We start from the raw sequence: 26,461 nt of genomic DNA, 5'->3' as shown, positions 1-26,461 counted from the left end.
CCATCCTCATTTGAAATAGTTCTCTCCCATCCCTCTTCAATGCCATTAGACCAGCGGTCCCCAACCTTTTTTGCGCCACGGACCAGTTTATGCCCGACAATATTTTCACAGACCGGCCTTTAAGGTGTCGCGGATAAATACAACAAAATAAAACTAGTACCGGTACTGAAAAAAGAAGATTTATTCATAACACACGTGAAAAGACCCAGAAAAACCGAGTTGACGATAAAAACGATAAGAAAATAACGCTAAAAACTGATAAAAACCCTGAAAACCATACATTTCACACCTGAGCCTCAACTCTCGCAGCCCGGTACCAAACGACTCACGGACCGGTACCGGGCCAAGGCCCGGGGGTTGGGGACCGCTGCATTAGACCACGCTACTGTTAATCTTACAATGCTCAAAACAATTAAGTGAGAGCATGATGAGGACAATTATAAATTAATACAGAAGGAATGTAAATAGACCCATAATAGACCCATTTCTGTAGTATACTTACATATCTATACTATTGCTAATATATATTGTAATATATCTATATCACTAAAGCACTTCTGGATGGATGCAAACTGCATTTCGTTGCCCTGTACCTGTGCATGTGCAATGACAATAAAGTTGAATTCTATTCTATTCTATTCTATTCTAAATTACTGTACTTTTGTAAAGCACTTATTTGAGTGCTTTACAAAAGTACAGGAAAAGTACAGCAAATGAATTGGATGCTGTGTTGTCTAATGTTTGCACGTTGTAGGTATTTCCCCACTTTGTTGTGATCTGTATTTGAGTCTTACTCAAAAAACTAATGTATTATACATATTACACAGAACACTTTAATAATAAGTAATGCAGTGCATTATTTAATTACTCCCAGTAGAAAGTATTTTGTTAAACCACTTGTTACTTTACTTTCGTTGTAAAATGACCTGAAAACCACCGTCTCATAATTACCAATTAACAATATAAACCTGAGGCTACACACCGACAGAAATCCCTATCCTAACATATGATCTCGTTCTTTGTATTAACCTTTGAACACAAAGCCGAAAACACAAAGCAAAGATGAAACACAAAGCAAAGCGACTTCAAAACGGTCGTCATGGTGATGAACTGGTAGAAACGGAGGCTGGAGTCTGACTGCTCATGAGTTTGTTCACAGTTGAAGTTCAGGGTCTGGCTGCTGAGTTGGGGTCGGCATTCAGCTTTAACATCACTCTGGGTTCTTGGCTAACCCAGCGTTAGCATGCTGTCCGAGCAAGTGTTTGCAAAGAGCTGAAGTTGTGTTAACAGTATGATATAGTTGTTTCTGTCCTGGATGAAGTTTCCACTTTGCCATTGCACTCTCATCCTTTTGTGCAATAAAATATAAATAAAATGCCCATATCCACTCGGCAGACTGCTCCACTGTTTTCCTTCTCCAGCATATCAGCTGAAATCAGCTGATTGTAACTCAAGTGCAAGTGGAACAAATAGGCAAGCAGACTAACTAAAATGTGTTTTTTCAGTAAATTTGTTCCATTGTAAATTTGTCTTCTCACACAATTTTATTTAAAGGACTTTTACCTGCACTGTGGTGTAAAAATAACAATGAAAAAGGCTCAACTTAGAAGTAATTTTGAAAAGGTTTTTCCTTTAATTATTTATCTCAGGATAATGTTGGTGAAATTCCTGGAATGATTAGTACATCTATGAGTGACATTGAAAGTGTGTGATCATGTATAAGTTGTATAGTTTTAATGTTTTATTTAGGAACAGGATGGTGTGTATGTGTAAGTTTGGTGATGGAGTCTTTATTATGAATGAATGATGAATTTTTATGAATTATTATGTCTATTTTTTTATGTTTTAGGACAACAGATGGAAATTAGCCCTTGGCTATAATCTGGTATGTTTACATTCATGTAATTTTTTTTACATTTATGTTCATTAACGTACACTGTCCTAAATAAATAAATTAAATTAAATACTGAAGGAAAAACATAAACCAGCTTATTTTATGTTGTTGGTTGCATATAAATGAATACAAAGTTGTTCTAGCTGATCAGCTTTGTCCTGACGACACATTTTTATCCTCATGGGAATGATGTGTTTCAGGATTCCCCTCTCCGTGGAGCATGTGCGCTGAATGAGGAAGAAAATTAAGTTAATCGTGTCCTACGACCTTTACCATCACCTGTACGGGATTTGGTATTAACATGTTATGTCAAGTGAAGTGAAGTGCACAGACCTGCTCTGATTGTTCTGGTGACACTTTTTCTTCTTAGTTTGCCATCTTTGTTTTTATGAAATAGCTGAACTCAAACATTTGGAGCACTTGGTGATCTGTTCTGTTAGGAAGGGTTCACAATAAATGGTTTCATGTCACTAACAGTCCTGTTCGTGTTTAAAATAGAAACCCAAGAAGGCAAAATAACTTATTTGCATGGCTGTGCCTGGCTTCAAACCTATAGCTTGTTGTCTGATTATGAGGTCTGGGTGTTTTGGAGATGCTTCTCTGTCGAAGCTTTCATCTCATATTGACTTTTAAAGACTTTGTTTAACTGATTCTGAAGTCCTGTGTTTTGCCTGCTTGTGTTAAAACCCCATTGAACATGATGACCATCACAGTCACTCTTCTGAGTAAGACTTTGTGGGGAAAGTAAAAGCCAAACAAGAAAAATCAATATTAAGATTTAAAAATAGGTAGATTTTCTGTCCGCTCTCATCACATTGGTTGTTATGATAACGATTATAAGGAAAAAGTGGATTTTTTTGTGGTGATTAAAAAAACAGATTCTGTCAAAAATTGAAAGTTACACAAGGACAACCCTACTGCAGGTGTGCTACTGTTAATTTGCACGAGGATCTGTTAAAGCTTGCATAACAGTCTGACTAAAAAAACAACAATCTTGCATGACACAAAGTCATCTAACGTGTTTTGGGATGTATAGCTGTTATTCCATACCAATCACTGCAGAACGTGGAAGGGAAATAGCCACACGCACATCTGAATTCGCTTCAATTTTAGCTCTAATGTGTTACAAAACATATAAAATCGTGCTTTGGGTTCTCAAACGTTAATTTCCAACCAATATTATATATGAATGTAGAAGGAAAAGTGGCCCACAAATGTACAATCTCAGAACGATTTATTTTTTTTTATTTTTTTTTACAAATGTATATCAAATAAATAGAAATAGAGGAAATGTGACTCCCTAATAATAAAAATATCTCAGAAACATCAGCTAGACATGAGACCTTTCAGGTTATTAAACTGTCATTATGCAGTGCTCTGTTTCAAGGGCACCTGGTGCTCTTAGAGGGGGAAGAAACAGAGGAGTGGCCACTCTGTTTGCATTTCCAGGAAACTCAAACGCCACATGATGAAATCTGTTTTTTCGGAATAAAACAGTCTTAGCAGAAAAGTTAACGCGACGTCGCTTTAACAGCAGGGTAAACAACAAAAATACACAACCACGACTAAACTTTACCAGCTGTGAATGAAGTGTGGTGTAACGTATTGGAGCCATATTGGAGGAACTCCAGTGTGAGTCAGCCATGAAAGCTTATAGTCTTTTTAGACAGAAGTGTGTGAGAGGTGTGTCTCTTACTACTTTTATTTACTCTATATGTGTACATGGATTTGCTTTATCTTTATGTAATTAAAGTTTAGCTGATTCTGATGATTTTAATAAATCTGAATGCTCAGGGATTATATAACTGTTCCAGTGCTTTGTGGTGATGTTCAGCATGTTGGTTTTGCAGTCATCAGCTTCTTCACAAGCATCAGGGAAGTTCAAATTTTAGGTAAAACAGTCGTTAGGTCTTGTGAAACGGGAACACATCAAATGTGGATCCTGCAAACAGCTAAACATGGGAACAAAGGTTTTCTCATCAGTATGCGACATTTAAATGCTAGTTTTTCATGATACCATTGTTTAAAGAATTATAAGGATGCTTCTGACAGGACAGAGATCAAAGTATATTATATTTAACTAACAAAAATGAAAATAAAAACTAATTAACTTACTGAAACAATCATGTACGCTTACGAAACTGAAATAAAAAAATTTCAAGGAAACATCTTTAGCTTTAGTTTAAGAAAATTATATAAGGTTATAGAAGAAGCTACCAATAACTCGGAAAAAGTGAAAACTGGAGTTAAACTGAGATTCTCTAAATAATAAACTTAAACAAGCAGATCCACACTGCAAAACGACTATAAATACTGTAAGATTTTTTTAAAAGTCAAAATTTATAATAATCCAGAAGCAGATCTAAATTTGGCCTTTTTTCTCTCTTTTTTATTTATACAGAGACAATGACTATGTTATGCTGTAATAATAAAATAAGAAATGTGTCTTTTCTTTATTTCTTTTCTGTTTTCTTGTGCATTTATTTCTTAGTTATACAGACACGAGGACTGGCGTTTGTTTTAACAATAACGAAAGAAAATCCAGTCCATCCTGTCGTCGTCTCTCTCCATCTCGCAATATAGACGATTTTTGCTTCGCTTTATGCTGACGACGTAGCAGCGTAAAGATGGCGGCGTTCAGGGGGTAAAGCCGGGGCAGCGTCTAGGAAAGAGGCGTGATTCTTATTGGTCGACGGGGGAGGGGCCATCTGCACTGTTACATTAAACGAGTGAACGTGCTGCACGACGCAGGAGTTTGAGGCTCGCGTTGAACACGTGCGGGGGGAAAAAAGAGAAGGCGGCTATAAAAGAAGGGGGCAGAGCCGCGACATGACAGACTGAGAGAAGAGAAGAAGCAGCAGAAACAGAAGACAGACGTGAAACCCTCGTGTCTCCTGAAAGGCTCAAACAGCACGCGGGGGACACAGAGCCTCACCTCCGGCGCGAATCAGTGAGTAGCCCGAGGCCACCATCTTTCTTCTTTATCCATTCATTTAGGTGAGCATCCATTGTGGCGTGAGTCATTGTCCTGAGTTCGTGGAGCGGTTAGATGGTGAGGGCAGGCTCCTGTCAGCCGGAGCTGGGAGCTGTGAGTCACGTAGCTGACCGGCAGGGGAGGGGCGTGGGTGGTCACGACCGGACCGAGCGGGTGCAAGTGCAACGTGGGGAGAGACGTTTCTAGGGTTTTCCTTAAGAATGCAGAGCAGATAACATCTGTAGCGCTCATGCAGACGTGCTGCACAAAAAATGGATTTTTACTGGAAAAAAGTATTTGTTCCCTTTATCTGAGTGTCCGTCATAATCCTGGAAAAGTTTCATCATCCAAAAGTACTCTCAATGCTGAATCATATACATTCACGTGGTACAGCATGCGTGGTTAACTTTAGATAAATACAGAATGATACGTTTATAGATTAATTTTTTAAAAGCACATTTGCTTCCTATACACAGCTATATATAAATACATATATATTAGTACAATTAAAAGTAGAAAATATTTCATTAAGTTTAATATATAAATTATTTTAGGGATACTAAAGATTATCACACCATAGCTAAACAGTATTTTTATAGGAAAAGTATATTTTTATAAGTTTACATTTTGTAACACAATAGCTGGTGAATGATTTGTTTTGGTACTTTGGGTTTTGCACATAGTTTTATAGTTGTTAATGTCAATAACTGCTTCACTGTGCTGAAACAATAGAAACAGCTTTAGAATTCAGTTGCATGTTTATCTTGAGGTGGAGTCGGTGGGTGGTGGTTTTGCTAAAACAGTGATGGCTGAGAGTTCACAGGAAACTGACAGGAAGTTCAGAGGGCTGTCGGGACACCCAGTGCCAAAATCCCTAGAAGGAAACTGAGTAACACAGGGAAAAGAGTTTAGTTTATACAGACAGGTGACAAAATTAAAGAGGGCTTTAATTTATGCTCTGTCATAAAGGTACTGCTACTGTGATGTTCTCATATTGCACCTGGTTAAATTTGACAAACAGGTCAGTGTATGTACAGTAAATTCTGACTGCAGACATTTGAACCCCACTCTTGGATATTTTATGATAATGACACCAAATAGATTGTATCAGGCACACAGCACTGGCTGTCAGCACACAGAAATCCCACCCACCCATTGTTTTAGCCTTTTGTTCATGAGGGGGAGCTAGTCAGAAGACAGCTGGCTGAAAAGGATCAAGAAGTGTGAATACTTATGTGTTTAGTGTTTTAGTTTCCAATACTGCACAGGAACCGATTTGGTTCTCCCTACACTTTGCAGACTGCAGCAGGCGTCTAGGCAGACATAACTGAAATCTCATTAGCCGTCTGGCAGGTGCATATGGCGGATTAGCTGGCCAGATGCTGGAAGCTTTAAGGTAGACGTATGCACAGGTGCCATATTGAGCATTTCTCAAGTATTTTCCACAGGTAGAAACAGATTCATGTAGGGCGTTGCATAAAATCAAGGGGCTCAGATTGAGAGCCTGTATTAAAATAGCAGCAGCAGTTGGATAAGAGTTTAGATAAGCCTTTGCTATATTTGCAGCCTGATGAGTAGAGAATCTGATCCAGTGTCATAGAGATTCAAGCTTCACAGGGGCACAAAAGAGGAGAAACTCACCAACGCTTTGTTTTTTCCCCCCTGTTTTTGTAACTGCTTTGCTTGCACCATTCATCAGAAACGTAAAGCAAAGACGACTTTGCCTGACCGTTGTTTAAAATCAGAAATGGTGCCTCAGTTTCACCCCCGAAGGGCCATCAGTTATTTAAAATATGTCTTTAAATAAGTGGGAGGTTTTCTGCTTTTTAAGTTAATGTTTCGATTTGCTGATTTGAGTCTTTTGCATGAGCAAAACATTTGATTATGTAATGGTGAGCAGCTGATTTAGGACAAGTCTTAACAGGAAGTTGCACCCTGTAGTTTCGAAATAATATGAGGGCTTTCATGGCTCCATATTGTTGTGGCTCTGCACACTGCACACACATACCTGCAGTTGACATAAGTCGAGACACAACTGCTGTGTCATTGTTATAGCTGTGTGGTTACTGAGTTAATTATATACGCCACCTGTGGCGGGACAAACTTTCCTTTGCAGTAAATGAGTCTTACTGCAAGTGTAACAAAAAATGCTTTAACATAAGCTTACGCTCTGTGTTGAAAAGCCTGTTTGGCAGGTAGACATAGGGAGATAGAGGTAGTGATAAAACATATCTGGTTTACAGTATTTGAATATTTGTCGGTATCAGCTGACTTACACAAAACATAAGTCTTACCGTAAAGGAAATACACAACCTGGAAGTGTAGTTGCTTCATTACTTTTTTAAGTATGCCTCTTCTCAGAGAAGGACTGAAAGTAAAACATCAAAACAGGTTCAACATTTAATTTTATTAAGGATTTCGATGACAGTAAAGGTGAATGGAAACCTCCTTTTGGGGGAAAATATAATAATTAAATCAAGGTGTAAAACCGAGGTCCTGTTTTAGGTTAAAAGCACTTCTTACTTGTAACACCACCACGTCTCCAGCTTCTTAAAGCAGTATTTGTAGTCTAACTTAGGACCTTTATGTCTCACTGGCCAATATTGCTTTGGCCAGTGCTTTGATACCAAACGACCTCTTATTACACCTGGAATGGGAATACCGAAATGAACTTGTATAACATGTAAGTCTGAAACATCCAATATAAAAATGGGTGTTTGGCACAATGACTAATGAAAAAAAAAAAAGACTATACTGTCAGGTATCACGGGTCATGAATGATGACTGCTATGACTGGTCAGTTGTGTTTTATCCAGTTGACGCAGTTAGAGTTTATGACTTTTATAACTGTAATATGACCCAGAGATCACTGCAGGTGTGCTGAAGTTAAGCAAACATGCACAGTACCTCATGGCAGACTCATTAGTTTTCTTTTTATATTTAGATTACAATTTAAATGAGTGTTTAATTTGAAAATAAGAGTAACTCTTTACTCTGATAAACTATAGTAATTTGGAAGTACCATACACAGAAGTTGGTACATCTCATTAAGTTTGCTTTTTTTTTTTTTTTTTGAGATAACAACTTGGCATAACTGTTATATTTGGTACATTTAATGCTGTAGCTAAAGTCCTCTTTTTTGTAAGCATAAACACTGAAAATAAAGTGTTTAATGACGTCTGTGCTGCACATTAGTCACATTTCCCTGGAAAACACTTTTGGCATTTTGTGCCAAAGAAATTAAGGAAGCGTAATTATCCCCGCAGGTCAATCCCAGGGGGAAACACAGCTACTAGGCTTCATTTATTCATGGACTGTATGTGTGTGCAGCCCGCCTTCACTGGGCTCTCTGCCACCGTTTGGGCTGGATTATGTAACCCTCTATCTTTCTCGCAGCTACTTTTCTTTTTCACGCTGATTCTGGTTCAGTCAATCCTCTTTTTTTTCTTTGCCCCTTTTCAGTGCTTTGCTTATCTTGACCTTGTGTTTTTTGTTTTGAGTCATCCTCTTTTTCCCTCCATGTCCTGCAGTAACTTTCTTTTCCCCTGTGTAAGCATGACTTAGCAGATTATGTAAAGGGGCAGGTCTGTGCAAATGAGTAACGTCATACCTTAGCTGACATCATGAGCTATATTACAGTTGTCTGTCTATCTGTCTAGAGTGTCTGCAAAGGGGTAAATGCGTTACACTCTTGCACCACGCTTCATAATTTACTTATTGGGCATTCAGTTAAGTTTTAATGAGTTGGGTTAGAGACAAACAGAGTTTCTATGTGGAAAATGACTTGCTCCCATTTCCGTGATGAATAACTATATTTGCAAAGATTTCCTGGTCATTGCATCACAGGGGTGGGAAAAAGTAACTGCATACTGTTTTGGTACAAATAAAGGCACCGTTACACCAGCGGCACTCCTCTGTGGCTGCTGAAACTGCAGTTCATGCAAGGTGTTTGGTGCTTTTTTTGTTGTTGTTTTTTGTTTATTTTAATGGAAAAAGCCTCCATCCTGTCACCAGTGCATTAAAGATTTGAAATATTTCTTAAAGATAGAAAACAGGGACCCTTTGAGTGAGACCTTTATTAGAGCTACTTGATGAGCAGTGAGCTCCTTCTAATGAGGATGTATTGGAGACCATTTCTTTTACCACCATCTTTTTTCTTTTTTTTTTCATTCATTCTGCTAATTTTGTTTAATTTTAGACTATATAGGCCTATATTTTGTGACCGGTGGAAAAGGGAGTTAAATTTGTCACTTTTTCTTGTGGAATAATTTTTCTAAACACTGAGATTCCAGCAGACTTGATGTTTATTTTAAACCACACTGAGAGGCATGTACCCAGTAAACACAGGGGCGATACGAAGTAAGACGTTCCTCCCTGAATATCAGTTCCTCGGTCGTTCATTTCTACGCTTCGTCCTCCTTGTCGTGGTCATGATAACAGCTGAAGGACACAAGATTTTCTCATTTAATGGAACTCCAAATATTTTTGTTTTTTACCTCCAAATATTTCCTTTTTTTTGTTTTTTCATGGTCACATTTTTGTGTCAGGCTGATCACAAAACACTCAGTTTGAGCCTTTCTCAGTGTCAGACCTGCAAGGCCAAAATAATCAACATCGTCTCATGCTGATAGTCTTTCCTGGAAGTCCTCAAAATAAATTATATCATTCGTTTGTTTGTATCACCTGAAACGGCCAGTCAGAGCTTTAATGAAACAACTTGTAATCGCCAAACTCACATTTTCCCTTTTTAATCGTGTGAGCTCCAGAGGTTGCCTCACTCGTCATGAATACAATCAGACTAAATGGCGCTTGGCTTGTGGTCCTTTAGTACATAAACTGTGCAAAAAATCCTCAGCAAGGTCTCCTTTCAGAAAAAAAAGAAAAAGTTGAAAGTGTGAATTGTTTCTTCATTTCAAACAGATTTTTATTTTAGCATTTGAGGCCTTTGGTTCCTTTAATAAATAAAGTTAGAAACAAAGCAAACACATTGATGCACATTAAATTGAGTGAAAGTGCTTAAAGATTAGCTTTGTGTTTAGAAAATTCCAAGCAAATAAAAGACTCTCCAAGGCCAAATTTGTTGATTTAATCCACAACAGTTAAACTTAACAGGTGAAAAGAGGCGCGCTGCATGTTGTGGGGGTAAAATATGATGTGAGTACAGGTCGTGTGCCCTCAGGCTTTTAAGCATCTTGTGATCGGAGTGAGTTATTACATTTGATTTAATGCCTTTTCACCCTGGGTTAATGTCTAAACTTACAGTGGATGTGTTTTAGTTGTAAAACTGATTCTCGCACTTGACCTACTGCTGTGTGTAACAGATCTAGTTCCTCTACAGCCGACCTTGATGTACTGAGTTGACCTCAATGTCTTGACTTGTTTGTTAACTCAGGAATAGTAAAGTACAGCTTCAAACTTGCAGGTTTGAAAAAAATTAAATCAGAGAGTAAACAAGGAAGAAATTAGCGTCTTCACATGAAGTCTCTCTAGAGACTGTCTTCCTGTGTGGTTTATGGTGTATGTGGCAGCGTCATATCTCTATCTACGCCATCTCGAGCTACGATGTCAAACTGAGGCTCTGCAGGGGAAGTGTGTGCATGTGTGTGCCACAGGTCACATGAAAATGAACTCGACTCACCATTGTTAATGCTGACTGGACTCAACAATCATTAACTGTGTTGAACTACTTTCTCAGTCTTGTATAAAAATGTCTTTTCTCCTCTTTGCAGTTGAAATGGACCTTCATGACAAAGAAATTCTCCCTGGAGACATCTTGCCTGTGGTGATCATTGGTAAGAAAACACACATGAAGAACTGCAGTTTTAATTGTTCGGTTACAAACCTCAAAGGAGCAGTCATTAGCTTTGTTTAGGGGTGTGCTACAGCAGTTACTAATGAAGTTCACACCCTAAACATTAGCCAGTAGCTTTGAAATAAACCTGACAAACATTAAATTGGATCGTTGTGATGGAGCTCAGAGGGAACTGCATGAGAAGAAATATACTTCTGAAAGTGAGTTGTGCCAGTTTTGCTTTGTCTGCATTTCTATGGTCTTTTGCATGACTGTGGGATTCCACTTTATAGCCTAATAGTTAGCCAAGGTATTAATTGGTTATAGGCTAAATATGGCTTAGATTTTAAGAGATGAACTCGCCAACAGTGGGAAGCAGATGTTGCACAAAAGTGAGGCAAACAATGCAATACTTTAAAAGAAACCCACTGTGGTTTTCCTCATTTTCAGTTATAAATGCAAACGCTGGCTTTCTTATGGGTTTTTTTTCTACTGTTGGTTCAGGTGAACACTCCTGCAGCATTACAGCTCACTAATGGAAAAGAAGAGCTTTACTGTCCATGAATCAGTGATGAATCCAGATTAATGATTCACAGAAAAAAAATCAGAGTGAATCTTCGCATCAGCAAAGGCTGTTGTGTTAAAAAAAAAAAGGTTCAGTTGGATTACTTAGAGAGCTGAAAGTGGGATAACCTGACTGTGCAACTGTTGTACGTGGTTTTGCTGAATCATTGGCCTCTTGTATGTGCTGTATCCAAACCCCCTGAATCATGCAGCACACTGACTTTAATGTCCCCCTTTCATTGACAGGTTTTGTTTTTGTTTTTTGCAATGTTTCTGTTGGAAGTTAAATTGAGTTATTCAAATTTTCTTTTTCTTTTTTTTTCTGATCTGTGTTCAGCTGTGTGGTAAAATTGGTAATAACCAAACTGCATTTTTTCTGAATGTATAACCAATCACCACCTTACCTCTCATTTATTTTCAGGTAATGGCCCCTCAGGCATCTGCCTGTCCTACCTGTTATCAGGTTACACCCCTTACCTGTCACCTGAGGCATCACATCCAAATCCCCTGCTGCACAGCAAGCTGGCAGAGCAGCCTCACCTGTCGCTGCTGGAGCAGGTAAACGTCTTTCTTTTCTCGGTGAAGTTGTGAAGTTGCATTAGTGCAGTGTGAACAGAGCCTCACAGATGCTCCCTTTGTAGGACTTGGAGTACCTGTGCGAGGGGCTGGAAGGGCGGTCGTCCAACCCCGTAGCGGTGCTCTTTGATTCACTGTTGCTGCCAGACAGCGACTTCGGATTCGACCACACCTCTCCGCTGGAATGGCGATACGAGCCAGAGCGTGCCATTCCCCACCTGGTGCTGGGGAAGGGACCACCTGGAGGAGCCTGGCATGTAAGTTACAGAATAGGTTTTAAAGGCTAACCCATTCTGTTTTGTGTAAGCAGAAGGATAAACAGTCGTCTGTTTAGTCCTTATCATCATAAAATGTTATTTTATAAGATGGCCTGAATTCGATCGTAAAGTAGATATGTTTAGCAAACACATAAAAAAAATGTTTTGCCAGCTGCTTATTTACACACAGAAGTTGATGTGCACGCGATAGAAGGCAAACAGGATTTGAATAACAAAAGTGTTAACAATGTGTGTGCTGTGTGCAGGCAATGGAGGGCTCCATGCTGACGCTGAGCCTGGCTAACTGGATGGAGCTTCCCGGGCTGAAGCTGAAGGACTGGATGAGAGACAAACGCAGGTCTGCTCATAATAAAACCGCCACTTTGTGTACAGAGCGTGTACGACGTGTTGTTTAAACACTCAACAGGGTTCATGAAGTTTTCAACCGTAATAAAGCTCCTGGCAGAGAGGCTTGTGTACAAAAAGATGTCTCCACAGTGGACAAATACTATCTGATTACCTTTATTAATAACAAATCTTGACCACCCGGGCTTATGTTTACGAGCTGAGAACCTAAAGCTAAATGGGGTTTGAGTTTCAATGATGGAGCTGCTCTTGTAGTTAGCTTATACTTGGATTTAATCCCCACAGCCCTGATTATTAAGACTAGACTCAAGCTGTCATTGCAGTGAGGCTGCTAAGAACAAGAATGACTTTTAGGAGATGTATTGGTCATATAAATGAAAATAAATTGATAATGTAATGAAAATTGATGAAATTAAGACTTGGAGGCCTAAATTAATAAGTTTTTTACCACAAAGAAAATACAGTTACAGTACTCTTCTGAGTAAGCTGAGCAGAGAAATAAAAGAACAAAGCCATTGATCTTCATGCGTCACACTCTTTAATTTGTTTTTCAAATGACTCAGCCCAGCTGGACCCACTTGATTTACATAAAATAGCAATTTGTGACCATAGCAGCAGAACAGTGGTCTTTAATTTCTGTGCGCCACACTCAGACTTGTGTTTCAATATCGCCCCAACAACTCTTTCATTTACAGATTTTTTTTTTTTAATCAAAACTTCGTTAGTAAATATCTTCTTTCTGATCCCTAATACTCGTCTTCATGTCCTGTGTCTGTAAACAAATACGTGTTTAACCTGTATCCAAATGTATTTTCGTGTTTCTTTCACAACAGAAATGTGCGAAATGACCGTGCTACACCAGCAGAGATCGCCTCCTACTACCAGCACTACGTTTCCCAGATGTCCCTGGAGCAGAACTTTGCCTGTGGGACTTTAGCCACCTCTGTGACCAGGCAGCCTATCAGCCAGGAGGGGTCGCCGCCCTGCTGGAGAGTGACAGGACTGCAGCGGAGAGAGGGGGAAGAGCTTGGAGGTACAGTGAATGAAACTCTCTTGATCACTGTTAAGATTTGTTGTGTTATAAAGTGTTAAAGCACATTGCCAGCTGAATATTAGGATTCTAGGACCGCACTAAAGTAGTTTTGCTTGATTCACTGCTCAAAATCATATTAATATGGACTTCATGCAGCCTCTCAGTAAAGCCGATTTTCACCTATTGATTCTTCTCTCCTACTTTTAGATGGTTCCACGCTTTCAGAGGAGGTACCTTTCTCCGTGTTAGCACGCAATGTGGTGTTGGCGACGGGCACGCATGACATCCCGGCCAGACTCGGTGCACAGGGCGAGTCCCTGCCCTTCGTGTGCCACTCATTCTGGGATCTAGAGGCAGCCATCGCTCGCGGTGAGCTCGACCAGTCGTCAGACCCAGTTCTGGTGGTGGGGGCAGGACTTACGGCAGCCGACGCAGTACTTGCCACCCACCATCTCAACACCCCTGTCTACCACGCCTTCAGACGCTCAGTCAACGACCCAGAGCTCATCTTCAACCAGCTGCCTAAACTGCTCTACCCAGAGTACCACAAGGTGAGGAGAGCAGAGCCACTCAATTTCCTGACTGATCGTCATGGCAGCTGAACCGGGTCGTCTAGGATTTTAATCGCCTAACCTCTGTTCTGTACTTTGTCCTCCAGGTTCACCAGATGATGACTCAACAGCATCAACGCAATAATTCACAACAGGACCATACGCAGAATCTTCATCGTTCCAACCCTTCTTCTTCTTCCTCCTCTCTCCCCCGGTACCCGGGTTACCTGAGCTTCCCGCGCCACAGGGTTGTCGAGTTCAGACCTGACCGAAAGTGCGTTCTAGAGTCAGACGCTGGCGAGCGGACGGTGGTTCAGGTCTCTAAGGCTCTGGTTCTGATTGGCGCCCACCCCAATCTTTCCTTTCTAGACAATAACGGGCGCTCGCTTGGCATGAACCCTGAGGAGCCCATCTCATGCCGGAGGAACCCAATTGAGGTGGACCCGTTTACAAACAGGGTGATTGCTGCGAACGGGCCAGGCATGTACGCCATGGGGCCGCTTGTAGGAGAGAACTTTGTCAGATTCCTAAAAGGAGGAGCGCTGGCTATCGCGAGTGACCTCACCAAGAGACAGAAGGAAGAGGCAGAAAAAGGAGAAGGCGAGCTAAGCATAGACAGACTAATGGACAGATGTGTGGACAGACAGACTCGGGCAGATCCAGAGGTTTGCCTTGTGGATGTGTAGCAGATTTTTATTTATTTTTTTAAACTGAAGAAAACCAACCAATCACCACAAATCTGTGATGTCACAGAGGAATCCACACTCAAACGCCATAGGTCAGGTCATTGTCGCCCATTAGTTGCCTATGAAACGGGCAGCAAGTGAGCTCTGACTGCACTCGCACTGGTTTGAAGACTTCTGATTTTCTTAGGTAAAGAAAAGCCTCCAGATGTGAGGCAGTTAGAACAGCTGCACTGTTTCCACCAGAGTCAGATGGCATTTGTAAGTAGGCGAGATGGAGAGATGAGTCAAAGGATGCAGTGGAGGACAGACAAGGGGTCTGTTTGTGTTGTCCCCATCAAATTGTATAGGTAGATATCACTACGTCAACATAAATTTTATTTATAAATAAAAAAGGTTTACACCTTACCTTGATTATTTTGTTTTAGTAATTGTAATTCAGTATAAGCACTAATGTACCCTGCGGCAGAATAACCAGTCATTACCTTTGCATGTCTGCGAGGACACAAACTGACGTGAAGAAGCAGAAAGGCAGACTTGAGCGAGGCAGAGAGTTTATTAAAGACTGACTGGGGACAAACTTGAGTGACGTGGTCCTGACAGCTCGAGTTTCTGGACACTCTGAGAGCCTTATTCACTACAGTAACCACCTGATTAAACTTTAATCAGCCAGCAGCACCATATGTGACCAAACCGACACGTGTCGTCTCATCCTCAGCCTTTTCTACAGTGAGGATAATGAACATGTTTCCATAGCTAATAATTTATTCTGTTATTGCCACTGTCCTATTTAATTTTGTAACACTAACAATATTGTTTGTATATTGAGTTTTGCTGTTTTCTGAACCCGCCAACCTCTCGTTTTTCTATGTAAAGCTGTAACTGTACCCATCTGTGTATCTTTTTACATCCTAAAGTATAAAAATATTTTCTACTTTATACAAAAACAGAACAACTCAGAATATTTTTGTAATTTCTGTCGGTGATGACATTTAATCTGAAGCTTTGACAACATTCGATTTTGGCTTCACTGTGAGTGAGAACTATTTTAAGCCCTATTTGTATTGAAGTAGTACAACAGTGAATGTCATTTACACATTAATCTACCAACATGTGGATTTCTTCAGTGCACTTTAAAATGTTTTCACCACACAAAGTCTGATTTGCTTAATCAGGATGCAACAGCTCACCTGTGCATTTTTGTTAATACATTTTTTTTTTCTATTCAGTATTACTTCCACTGCAAATAAGGTTTAATGTAATGAGATTGTAGTTTATGTATATATAGATGGCCGGTAGTTTCCATGTCTTCCTCACATTGACTGTTCAAAAGAAATTTTCCATGCATCAAAAAGCTAACTATATGCAGTAAAGATGTTTTGGTTTTTTTTGTTTTGGATTTTTATACTAATATTTGTTGAAGCTGTAAATTTCTTAAATTTATTTAACCCTCCGAGTTCATCTTTGGCAATCACAAGTACCTGAAACACTGTTTTCAGGCCTTGCTATCTGAATGTAAATTTTGGTTTTGCACATTGTGATTAGCTTGGTACCAAGCGAGGCTCCAAACCAACACACATTCTAAAAAGCATACAGGCTCTGTTTCCCAGACAAGGATAAAGTCTGGTCTCAAAGAAAAAACTTTACAGAGGAATTATTCTTGGAATTGTTCCATTTGTTTAGGATCAGGATTAATTAATGTCTGTAAAGTGGTGGGTGGGTTAGACCTCACGGGGTTATCCAGGAAAGAAAGCTTTTGAAATTCAGAATATATTTTACAGGAGTGTTCTTAGCGTGTCAAGATCCACATAACCATTGGCCCTGCACAGGCTGCGTATATTTTCCTATTGGCTGTGCGCTAACCTTACTCCCTCAGACAGATGCATGTCGAGGCTAAACAGCTGTCTGCAAACACTGAGGAGTCCACCTGCAGAAAAGCTAAAATACTAAAGAAAGAATAAAACATTTACCATCGACTTAAAGAGCTCGGATTTTTTTTTTTAGTTTGATGCACTGTACAGACAGTCTGATTTAAACTTGTCACTTAACATGTAAAAAAAAAATGCCACAAATATGCAATTCAACTTCAGATTGAAAGTAGTAAAGAGGAAATCGTGTTTCTTCTTTAGGTGACTATGTTTAGCTGCAAACTGACTGGCACTGATTTTGTTTTCATGGGTTATAAAATAACGCCTGTTATACCATCGCTGTAGTCTTTTGCATTTAGATTGAGCTTCTTATTAGTATATGTACTAACATTTCTTTTAAAAAAAAATAAAAAAAACTAGAGTTTCTTTGCTAAGCGCTTAAAATTTAAACAAGAAATGACAAAACCAGAGTTAGTGGTGCAATATTGTAGTTTAAATGGTACAAAGATTTCTGGATCCAGATAACATCTTTTATCAATAAATTAAATTACTATATATATATTTAAGTTCATAAGTTTACAGAGCACAACGTAACATCTATACATCTGTGCGTTTACGACTGCTTCTGAAAAGTTGCGAAGAGATGATAAGTTTGATTTTTTTTTAATGCAAAAACTTAATTTGGTGTTGTGTATTTGGTCAGTTTACTAATGTATTTATTGGCTAAATATTTCTACAGACAGAGTTGGTGTTGTCACCATCAATTAGGTATTTTTGACTTGTATACTGAACTGTGATCTATATGAGCCAGCAGTGCCTTAAGACTCATTATTCATGGCTTAGTATTTTGTTTCATAGCAGAGTAAAAACATCTGAATGTCTCTTTTCTAATGCAGTAAAATCACATGGTTGTCTTTAGATGTTATTTTTAAATCACAAAATTGTGTGATTTATAGATCGATAACTTTCATCTGTGTAAAACTTCAATTTTTTTCCACATTGTATTTGTGCCATGGTTTTTATTAAACAGCAGATTTTATGAAAATGTGTTTGTCCCGCTCTTTGGACCTTCCTTGCTTTTTTGTCTTTTTAAACTTGGAAAAAATACATATCTGCAAATAATTTCGCATCAGATCTTTATGATTATGAATACAAATTATTGTCATTTCACTGCAACAGTAGTTCATTACATCTTACATTTTATCACAGATGGCAAAAGTACAGACTTCCTGGGTGCAGTTCCCCCCTCCAGGGGCGGGGGCACCTAGACCCGGTTTGTAGAGTACGCTTGGGGAGTGTGATCGTGTGTACAGCGTCTCTTTATGTCTGTCTCCACGTTGGTTGAGTGTGGAGTAAGTGCATATGAGAGCATGAGGGTGGGAATGGATGTTTGTATCTGTGTGTGCCTGTATGTCTGTGTCTATATGTCAGGTTGGGTGTCAGGCGCCACCTCTCTGGGGACATCTCAGGCCCTCCAAGGTTTGGAGGCCTATCTCCCCCTACCACCACTTCCCCTGCCAGTGGCGGACCCCCTCAGACATCGGTGCGTTGGTGGTTCTTTGTGTCCGGGGATGGGCGTCCAGGTACACACCGGCTCACTCCTTGGCGGCCGCTTATCGGGGCCTGGAGCCTGGGGCTCGCTCGGGCCACTTCGGAGGTGGGGTGCCCCCGGCCTCTCGGCCTGGGGCTCGGTCACTCAGGCGCAGCTGGCTGCCGGCGGAGCTCACGGGCGCGTCACTGCAACTCCCCCTGGCTTCTGCTCCGCGGCTGCTGAGTGAGCCCTCATCTGGGACTCTCCTCAGCTCTTTCCGGGACAGTGGCGCAGCTGCCCCTCTGTTGGTCTTCCTTGGTCTCTTGTGTTCTGGGGGCCTCTGGATGTCTGGAGTTTTGATCTCCTCCACACCTGCTTCACGCCCTGGAGGACGGGGCTGTGGCCCCCCCACACCCTCTAGCAGATCATTACATGAAGGAACCTTTTAAAAAAAACAAAAAACAAGCGCGTCCATGCTCACAGGTGTACACACGGGTGATCACACCCACAAACTACACCCTTTTTGGCTCCTACCTCAAAGCACACTGTGTTCTGTTGATCTTATGTGCTGCATAATAATGTTTAACATTTAGTATTTACTGTCATATTCCCATATATCATTGTGATGTTGTTTATTCTATTACTCTTGTTCTCTTCTGCTTGCTTTCTTTTTTCTTTCTCAGCAGGTGACCCAGGTGATTGATATATGCATTTTTTTTTTCTCTGCCCGTTCTGTTGGTTTTTGTCTTTTGCTCTTCTCCCCCGTCCCTCTTCTCAGCTGTTTCTCTTTCCCTCTTTCTTTCTCCCCTTCTTTCCCCCAGTCAAGTCTGTCCCGTATTCAGTAAGTGAAAATAAAATAAACAATAAAAGGTGAATCAAATGGACCATTGCGGCAAGGCTGGGATGGTCAATTTGGTAAAGTAAATCCGTTGGGCATCTTTCTTTGCCTTTAGACAACAATTCTGATGGCAAAAGAGCCAAACGGGACAGGCAAAAAAAAAAAAAAAAAAAAAAAGTACAGACTTCCTTTACTTTAGTACAAGTACCTGTGTTTACAAATACTCTAGTAACAGCTGAAATACTGTAGCAGCTGTTTTTCTCAAGTAAAAGTGAAATACAGGCTCTGAAATGTACTCGCAGGAAAGAAAAAAGTACTTCTTTGAAGGACAATTCTGCTAACCATTCTTGTAAAAGATAACTGAACCATGCACTATATTAATATAATATAAAACAATATTAGTACATGAGGACGCAAATGCTACTCCAGTCTAAATTCTAATTCTCATGAAAGCTTGAATCTGTTATGTAGGACACATGAAGTGAAAGAGAGTTTTAAAAAATAACAATTTTCTGTTCCTTACATTGTAGATGGTGAATTCACCTCCACACCTAAACAGGAAAATTAGTACAATCGGGAGTTACAGTGGGATTTAGCAGGTAATGATCGAAACAGTTTAGTTGCTCAGCACACGGAAAACAATCACAACTCACAGTAATTTTCTACTGTGAGCTTCGGTAGATTTTCTTAGTGTACATGCAGCGATCAGCTGACCTGCTGTCTTGACTGACGTCCATCCCCTACACTGTTTACACTATCTTTATGCTAGACAGTATACAGTTGGTATAGAGATGAAATTTAGCTAATTAGTCCAAGCATCGTCAACCTAAATGCAATTTGCTACACTTGATGTACCTAAATCTAAATGAAACCATGAGCACCACAACCACCTTGCATCAGTCCAACACAGTGCTTTACTGTGAATTCGCCACAGTACTGCAAACTAACCTGTTTATTTTGGACAAAACTACCCAGTATTTGAATAAACTAAGTTTGTATAGCTTTGTTTATTTTGCTGGAGATTTCACAAAATGAAAATACATAATTTATCATAACACATATAAAATCCAATAAGTAATTAAAATTATGACATTACATGTAAAATTTAAATCTACAGTTTATCATGTGTCACTGATAAAATTAAAAAGTTGTCAGAAAAATAAAAACTAAGATAAAGTACAGATACCTAAAAATTCTACTTTTAGAGACATATGATGCCACTTCACACTGACTCAAGTCTCAAGTTAGTTTTTTTTTTTAAGTTGAAGATGCTACAAAATTAAAGAGTCTTGAAAGTGCGTTGTTAGCTGTTTGCTCAAACTCTCAATATGATTGCACTGGCAAGCACAGCAACATGAAAAGGCCTGAGGACAACTGCAGAAGATGATCACATAATTTTTTCCATGGTTAAGAAAAACAAACTTCACAATCTATAAATACCTTCATGAATGTAGAGGAGGGTTTACATCAAGGCGCAAACCACTGGTTACACTCAAGAAGAAGAAGGCCGGAAATGTAAAAGAGATTGCGCAGTTGCGGAAAAGCAGTTATAGACTTCTGACAGTCACTGACAACAAGAGCTGTTTCAAAAGCAGCCCATGTTCAAGGCGTTGGTTTGTCTAATTATATTTTGAGCTTGTGAAATGGGGGTCTTTGTATAAAAATCTATGTAATTCCTACACAAAGACTTTTTTTCATTAACTTCATTGAGTTAAATTTGAAAATCTGGACTTCAATCACATACTGATTGAAAAAAAAAATTTCGTGGTGCACAGAGGCAAAAAAAAAATCATGATACATTATATGAACTCATCTTGGTGGATAGAGGCTAAAATAATCCACGGAAGATGATGCTGTCTCTTTAACTGATATCTTCAATACTATAAACAAATTTAAAGTGATGTAGCACCTCTGACGTATGAGCGCGCTCCACGTGTTTCCTGACTTACGTTACTAAAAAGAGGAAGCAGATCTTTTTCAACTGAGGGGAAACTTCAAACTCTGTAAAAAAAAATTCAATATTATTCACCAGAAGACAAAACCCACAGAAGGAGAAGAGATTTGGGATTACTTCACCTCGTTTACGTGAGTTTTTAGAGCCCTAAAAATGTGGAAGTACCTTCTATAGATTAGTAAGTTTCTAACTTCCTGTTTGTGTGGTTTGTTAACAGCGTCAGTCACAGATAAAATGTCGTCTGGAATCCAAGAAGAGCTGTCCTGCCCCGTTTGTCGAGACATATTCAGAGACCCTGTTGTTCTGTCGTGCAGCCACAGCTTTTGTAGAAACTGCCTGAAAAGATGGTGGAGAAAGAAAGAAATACGCCAGTGTCCTGTTTGTAAGAGTGCATCTAAAAAGAAAAACCCACCCTGTAACTTGGTGTTAAAGAACCTGTGTGAGAACTTCTTGCTGGAGACAAATCAGAGTGCTTCAGCAGAGTCCGAGTCGCTCTGCGGTCTGCACTCGGAGAAACTCAAACTCTTCTGTCTGGACCATCAGGAGCCAGCGTGTCTCATCTGCAGAGACTCAAAAACTCACAGCAACCACAGATTCAGACCCATCGATGAGGCTGCGCAGGATCACAGAAAGGAGCTCCAGATCTCACTGAAACCCTTACAGGACAAACTGAAGGCCTTTGAACGAGTTAAAGGAAACTTTGTTCAAACAGCAGAACACATTAAGGTTCAGGCCTTTCACGCAAAGAGGCAGATCAAGGAGCAGTTTAAGAAGCTTCACCAGTTTCTGCAAGAGGAAGAGGAGGCCAGGATCACTGCTCTGAGAGAGGAAGAGGAGGAGAAGAGTGCGAGTATGAGTGAAATGATTGCAGCTCTGAGCAGAGAGATAGCAAGTCTCTCAGAAACAATCAGAGCCACAGAGGAGGAGCTGAGAGCACGAGACATTGCTTTCCTGCAGAACTACAAGGCTGCAGTGAGCAGAGTCCAGCAGTGCCCCCAGCTGGATGATCCACAGCTGGTGTCAGGAGCTCTGATAGATGTGGCCAAACACCTGGGCAACCTGACCTACAACGTCTGGAACAAGATGAAGAAAATGGTCTCCTACTCCCCTGTGATCCTGGATCCAAACACAGCTGAATCACACCTCTCCATATCTGAAGATCTGACCAGTGTGAGCCTTGGAGAGAGGCAGCAGCTTCCTGACAATCCAGAGAGGTTTGATGGCTATCCGATCGTCCTGGGCTCAGAGTGTTTCGACTCAGGGACTCACAGCTGGGATGTTGAAGTTGGAGACAGTCCAAACTGGCTAGTTGGTGTGGCTGAAGAATCAACTAAAAGAAAGGGACAAACAGACTTTAAGTGTCGATTGTGGGCTGTGTGGTTCAGTAAGGGTAGTTATTTCATACGTTCCCCACTAGATTCGTCCTCCTTTCATCCAAAGAAAAAGCTCCAGAGGATCCGAGTTTGCCTGGACTGGAAAAGCGGGAAGCTGTCATTCTCTGATCCTGACATCAACATTTACACCTTCACACACACTTTCACTCAGAAACTTTTTCCATTTGTTTACACCAAGAACGAACTGCCATTGAAGATATTACCACGAGTGTCTCATGACAGTGCAGACTCTGATAGTGAAGGAGATCACGATCAAGGTGGTGAAACAGTTAATGGCATTCTTGATGACGACGATGATGTTATTCATGATGTTGATGTTGATGATGATGATGATGATGACTGACACTATAGCCACATACCAATGTTTTCCCTTCAAGTGTAAAAAAAACCCTAAAACCTATAAAATACTAGGTTGGTTGCAAACTGCAAAAACTGCGCAAAGCAGTTCTTTCCTGCTAATTAAAGCTGATAAACAACAAACTAAAAAGAAATACTAGCTCAACAAAATTGGACCATAAAATCCATAAAACAAATGATATTTTGTTCTGCACTGAAAATGATCTGATAGCTAATTCTATTAAAATGCTAAAAAGGCACTAAGAGCACAGAGTAGTTAGGTCCAGTTCAATTAGTCAAGCACAGAGGGATTGGCTGCAGCTGTCAGTGAAAGTGGCCACAGCGATAAAGAAAGGTAAGTACAACAGAATAAAAAGGAACACAGGATTACACAGCCCTATTTTATGGTGCATACACAAACTTGTATAACACCTTAGTGTCATACAGAGACAGATCACTTAGACACTATAAGTACAAACAAAAGGTTGTATTATGAGGTTGTGACTGTCAAAAACACTGGCTGCAACACATGAAGTAGACTATTTTTTATCAAACTAACAATATTTGCAGCTGTTTGTTATCTTCTAAACGGTAAATATATTTCATTTTGAATTCATTTTTTCTCTGGTTACTCTGTTGCATTTTAACTGAGTATTGAGAAGAGCTTTTGTCTGGTAGAAGGTAAATGATTGAACTGATTTGCAGTAATTCTCATCGACCACTAGGTGGAGACAAACACAAAGTGAACTTAAAGAGGTGAACACGGATAAATCAGTGGACCCTTTGACCCAAAGGAACACTGAACCCCTTTGATGAAGCAGGTTTGACTCGGTGTAAACAATTCAGTGTTGTACATTTGGCCTCAGAGTTTTTGAAGATGTAAATGTTTCAAATGTCAAAAAATGATCTTTTTTAGCTCTTAAGGTAAAACCCCCAAATTCAACATTTAGTTGAAATGTGTAAATAAATCCATACAGACTTTCAAAGTACAAAGTAATCTTGTCTGATAATATTACATTTGGGGCTGCAATAGAAAATAAAACTGCCTTTTATTCAAAAAGCTGAAAGTATGAATCATGTTCACATGATGAGTCCCTAAAAGACTAAATATGCAACAAATCTCTTTTATTAAAAAATGACCTCACAGCTGAATAATTAAAACATTTGTTGGTTTTTCTTCTTTTTTCTTGTTTTAATACTCATTTTGTTACTCTGATTGTTACAAGTATTTTGAGCCATCCTACATGAGAACATTAAGATCAGTGAATTGATTGTATTACACTGAATGTCTGTGTAACAGGGTCATAAATCACATTGTTATAATTACACAAAATGTGTTCTAAACCCCCAGACCGTTCCTTTTATACCTGACTTTTAGGACCTCCAAGCCTGTAGTTATGTTCATTATCAGTTAGAGCCCCTCCTCATCCTTTTCTTCTTCTGGCCGCCCTCCTGCCACGGGGTGAATGGACTCTGGTTTTCCCCCAGGAGCACCCTCCAACCGACTGCCTGTCCTGCCCGCCTACACCAGCCTCGTTCACGTGTGTTTGGGGTGGGGGGTCGGACCACCAGGTGGCTCCACTCACACCCAAGGTTAAGGGAAGTGATGGGGTGGAGGTTTGGCGCTTTTTGTATACGGAGTTCTAGTGAAGCCGTTAATAAAGTTGGAGTGAGACATATTGAGGCCTCTCCTGTAGTCTTTACATACCTCCACAATCTTTAATTTAATAAGACAGCTGTTGTTATTGTTGAGTTTATTTTTTGTCTGTTTCCATGTCTGAACTACTGTACTGCTGAAAAAGCTTTAAAATGGGAATAGTTTAGGAGCACTTTAAAACAGGTCACACCTTTGTCTCCTTTCTGACAAAACTCCGCCCACCTGACTGTCATGATATGAGTGAACAGTTGTTGTTTAAGGTGCAGTTCATGTGGAAGCCACCGGAGGGTGGTGTGGAGATAATAAAAAAGTGATGGCTAAAACCTAAGACGGTGTCATGTCTGCTCCCTGAAGTAATATCGAAACATGGTGTCAGAAGTGAACTGATAAGGCTATAGAAGAGTGTCGCACACATGGAAGGGCTTAAGCCACCAGCTGGACTTGATTTGCTGCAAGGGAACCTCTCGGAAAATTGGAGACGGTTTCGGCAACGGTTCGAGCTGTATCTCGCGGCTACAGGAGGTGCTAGCAAGCCACCCAAGGTACAGTCTTCACTATTTCTTCACGTTGCTGGAGAGGAAGCGGTTGAAGTGTATAATACCTTCACGTTTGCGGAAAATGGTGATGAGCATAAGCTGACGAAAATAATGGAGAAATTTGAGGAATACTGTAGCCCAAAGAAGAACATAACCTATGAAAGGTACAAGTTTTTCACGTGTGTGCAAGGGGATATGCCAATTAGCCAGTACATCACGGAGCTAAAGCTAAGGGCCAAGTCATGTGAATTTGGACAACTGCAAGAATCCCTCATCAGAGATCGGGTAGTGTGTGGAATTACATCGGATGCAATGAGAGAAAGGCTGTTAAGAGAAGATGATATTACTCTCGAAAAAGTAGTTCAGCTTTGCATTGCAGCTGAGACCACAAAAGCTCAAATCAAGCAAATGCATGAGGAGGATCAAAATGCTCAAGTCTCTGCACATGAAAGTAAAGACGTAGATGCAGTGAGACATAAGCAGACATGCAAAAAAGACAGACAAAGTAAGATGAAACTGAACGACAAAGACCAAGCAAGCACGTTTAATTGCAAACGATGTGGAACTAAGCATGCATTACGCCAATGCCCTGCTTATGGCAAACAGTACAAGAACTGCGGGAAAATGAATCACTTTGCCAGAATGTGTAGATCGAGAAAAGTGCACACTGTCGCCGATGAAGCTACGGATCAGCAGGCAAGTCTGTTCATTGGAGCTGTAAATGCAAAAACACAGACACGAACAGATGAATGGACTGTAGAAATAAAAGTTGGCCACAAACCTGTGAAATTCAAACTTGATACTGGTGCACAAGCCAATGTGGTTCCCTACAGTCTACTACGAAGAATAGGAAATAAGCAAATGCTTAGACCCACAAATGTCAGGTTGTCAACATACACCGGAGACAAAATAGCAGTTAAAGGAAAGTGCACTTGGGCAGTGAAATACAAAAAGAAAAGTTTTGCTTTGGAGTTCATTGTCGTAAAATCAGAAACCAAGCCAATTCTGGGAATTCAAACATGTGAAGAAATGGGACTCATCAAGAGAGTGATGGCACTGAATAAAAGTGATGAAATGGACATCTTCAAAGAATTTGCTGATGTGTTTGAGGGGATAGGTTGCCTTGAGGGAGAACACACCATTCAAATTAATGATAGTGTGGCACCAAAAGTTCATCCACCGAGAAAAATCCCCGTCACTTTGAGAGAAAAACTCAAAGTAGAACTGGACAGAATGGAAAAAATGGAGGTGATTACAAAAATTGAAGAGCCTACCCAGTGGGTAAATCCAATCGTCGTTGTGGAAAAGGCTACTGGACGACTGAGAGTCTGCCTAGATCCACGTGATCTCAATACAGCAGTCATGAGAGAGCACTACCAGTTGCCAACAGTTGAAGAGATAACGAGCCGACTGGCAAAGGCCAAATACTTCACTGTGCTGGACGCAAGCTCAGGATTTTGGCAACTTAAATTGGATGAAGCCAGCTCTCGTCTCTGTACATTCAACACACCTTTTGGTCGTTACAGATTCCTTCGCCTGCCTTTTGGAATTAATTCAGCTCCAGAAGTATTCCACAGGACGGTGAGGCAGCTGTTTGAGGGGATTGATGGCGTCGAGACATACATAGACGACCTTTTGATCTGGGGAGAGACTAAAGT

The 26,461-nt window shown here is 40.2% G+C and overlaps 2 protein-coding genes across 2 annotated transcripts; both read left to right on the top strand.

The window, feature by feature from the left end:
• The first annotated feature begins 4,472 nt into the window (after positions 1-4,472).
• osgn1 (oxidative stress induced growth inhibitor 1) lies at positions 4,473-17,584 on the top strand. Its single transcript, XM_085407073.1, has 8 exons — positions 4,473-4,844; positions 10,598-10,660; positions 11,645-11,781; positions 11,865-12,056; positions 12,323-12,414; positions 13,256-13,455; positions 13,663-14,006; positions 14,114-17,584. Exons 2-8 carry the CDS (start codon positions 10,603-10,605, stop codon positions 14,690-14,692), a joined length of 1,602 nt encoding a protein of 533 aa, XP_085263199.1. The 5' UTR covers positions 4,473-4,844; positions 10,598-10,602; the 3' UTR covers positions 14,693-17,584.
• A 2,769-nt stretch (positions 17,585-20,353) lies between these two features.
• Positions 20,354-23,970, top strand: LOC146670231 (zinc-binding protein A33-like). Its single transcript, XM_085407983.1, has 2 exons — positions 20,354-21,011; positions 21,098-23,970. Exon 2 carries the CDS (start codon positions 21,115-21,117, stop codon positions 22,615-22,617), a length of 1,503 nt encoding a protein of 500 aa, XP_085264109.1. The 5' UTR covers positions 20,354-21,011; positions 21,098-21,114; the 3' UTR covers positions 22,618-23,970.
• The last annotated feature ends 2,491 nt before the right edge of the window (positions 23,971-26,461 follow it).

The sequence above is a fragment of the Rhamphochromis longiceps genome, linkage group LG5 (genome assembly GCF_057381845.1).
Source record: "Rhamphochromis longiceps isolate RC_006_pf linkage group LG5, R_longiceps_female_GT1.1, whole genome shotgun sequence".
Lineage (NCBI taxonomy): Eukaryota > Metazoa > Chordata > Actinopteri > Cichliformes > Cichlidae > Rhamphochromis > Rhamphochromis longiceps.
The sequence above is the reverse complement of the archived record's forward strand: the minus strand, read 5'-3'. Positions and strand labels throughout refer to the sequence as shown.

Excerpts from the sequence above, each read along its gene's own strand:
- osgn1 (XM_085407073.1), top strand. The coding sequence starts at position 10,603 with ATGGACCTTCATGACAAAGAAATTCTCCCTGGAGACATCTTGCCTGTG. Across the intron at positions 12,057-12,322 it reads CACCTGGAGGAGCCTGGCAT|GCAATGGAGGGCTCCATGCT; the intron begins GTAAGTTACAGA and ends TGCTGTGTGCAG. Across the intron at positions 12,415-13,255 it reads TGGATGAGAGACAAACGCAG|AAATGTGCGAAATGACCGTG; the intron begins GTCTGCTCATAA and ends CTTTCACAACAG.
- LOC146670231 (XM_085407983.1), top strand. The coding sequence starts at position 21,115 with ATGTCGTCTGGAATCCAAGAAGAGCTGTCCTGCCCCGTTTGTCGAGAC.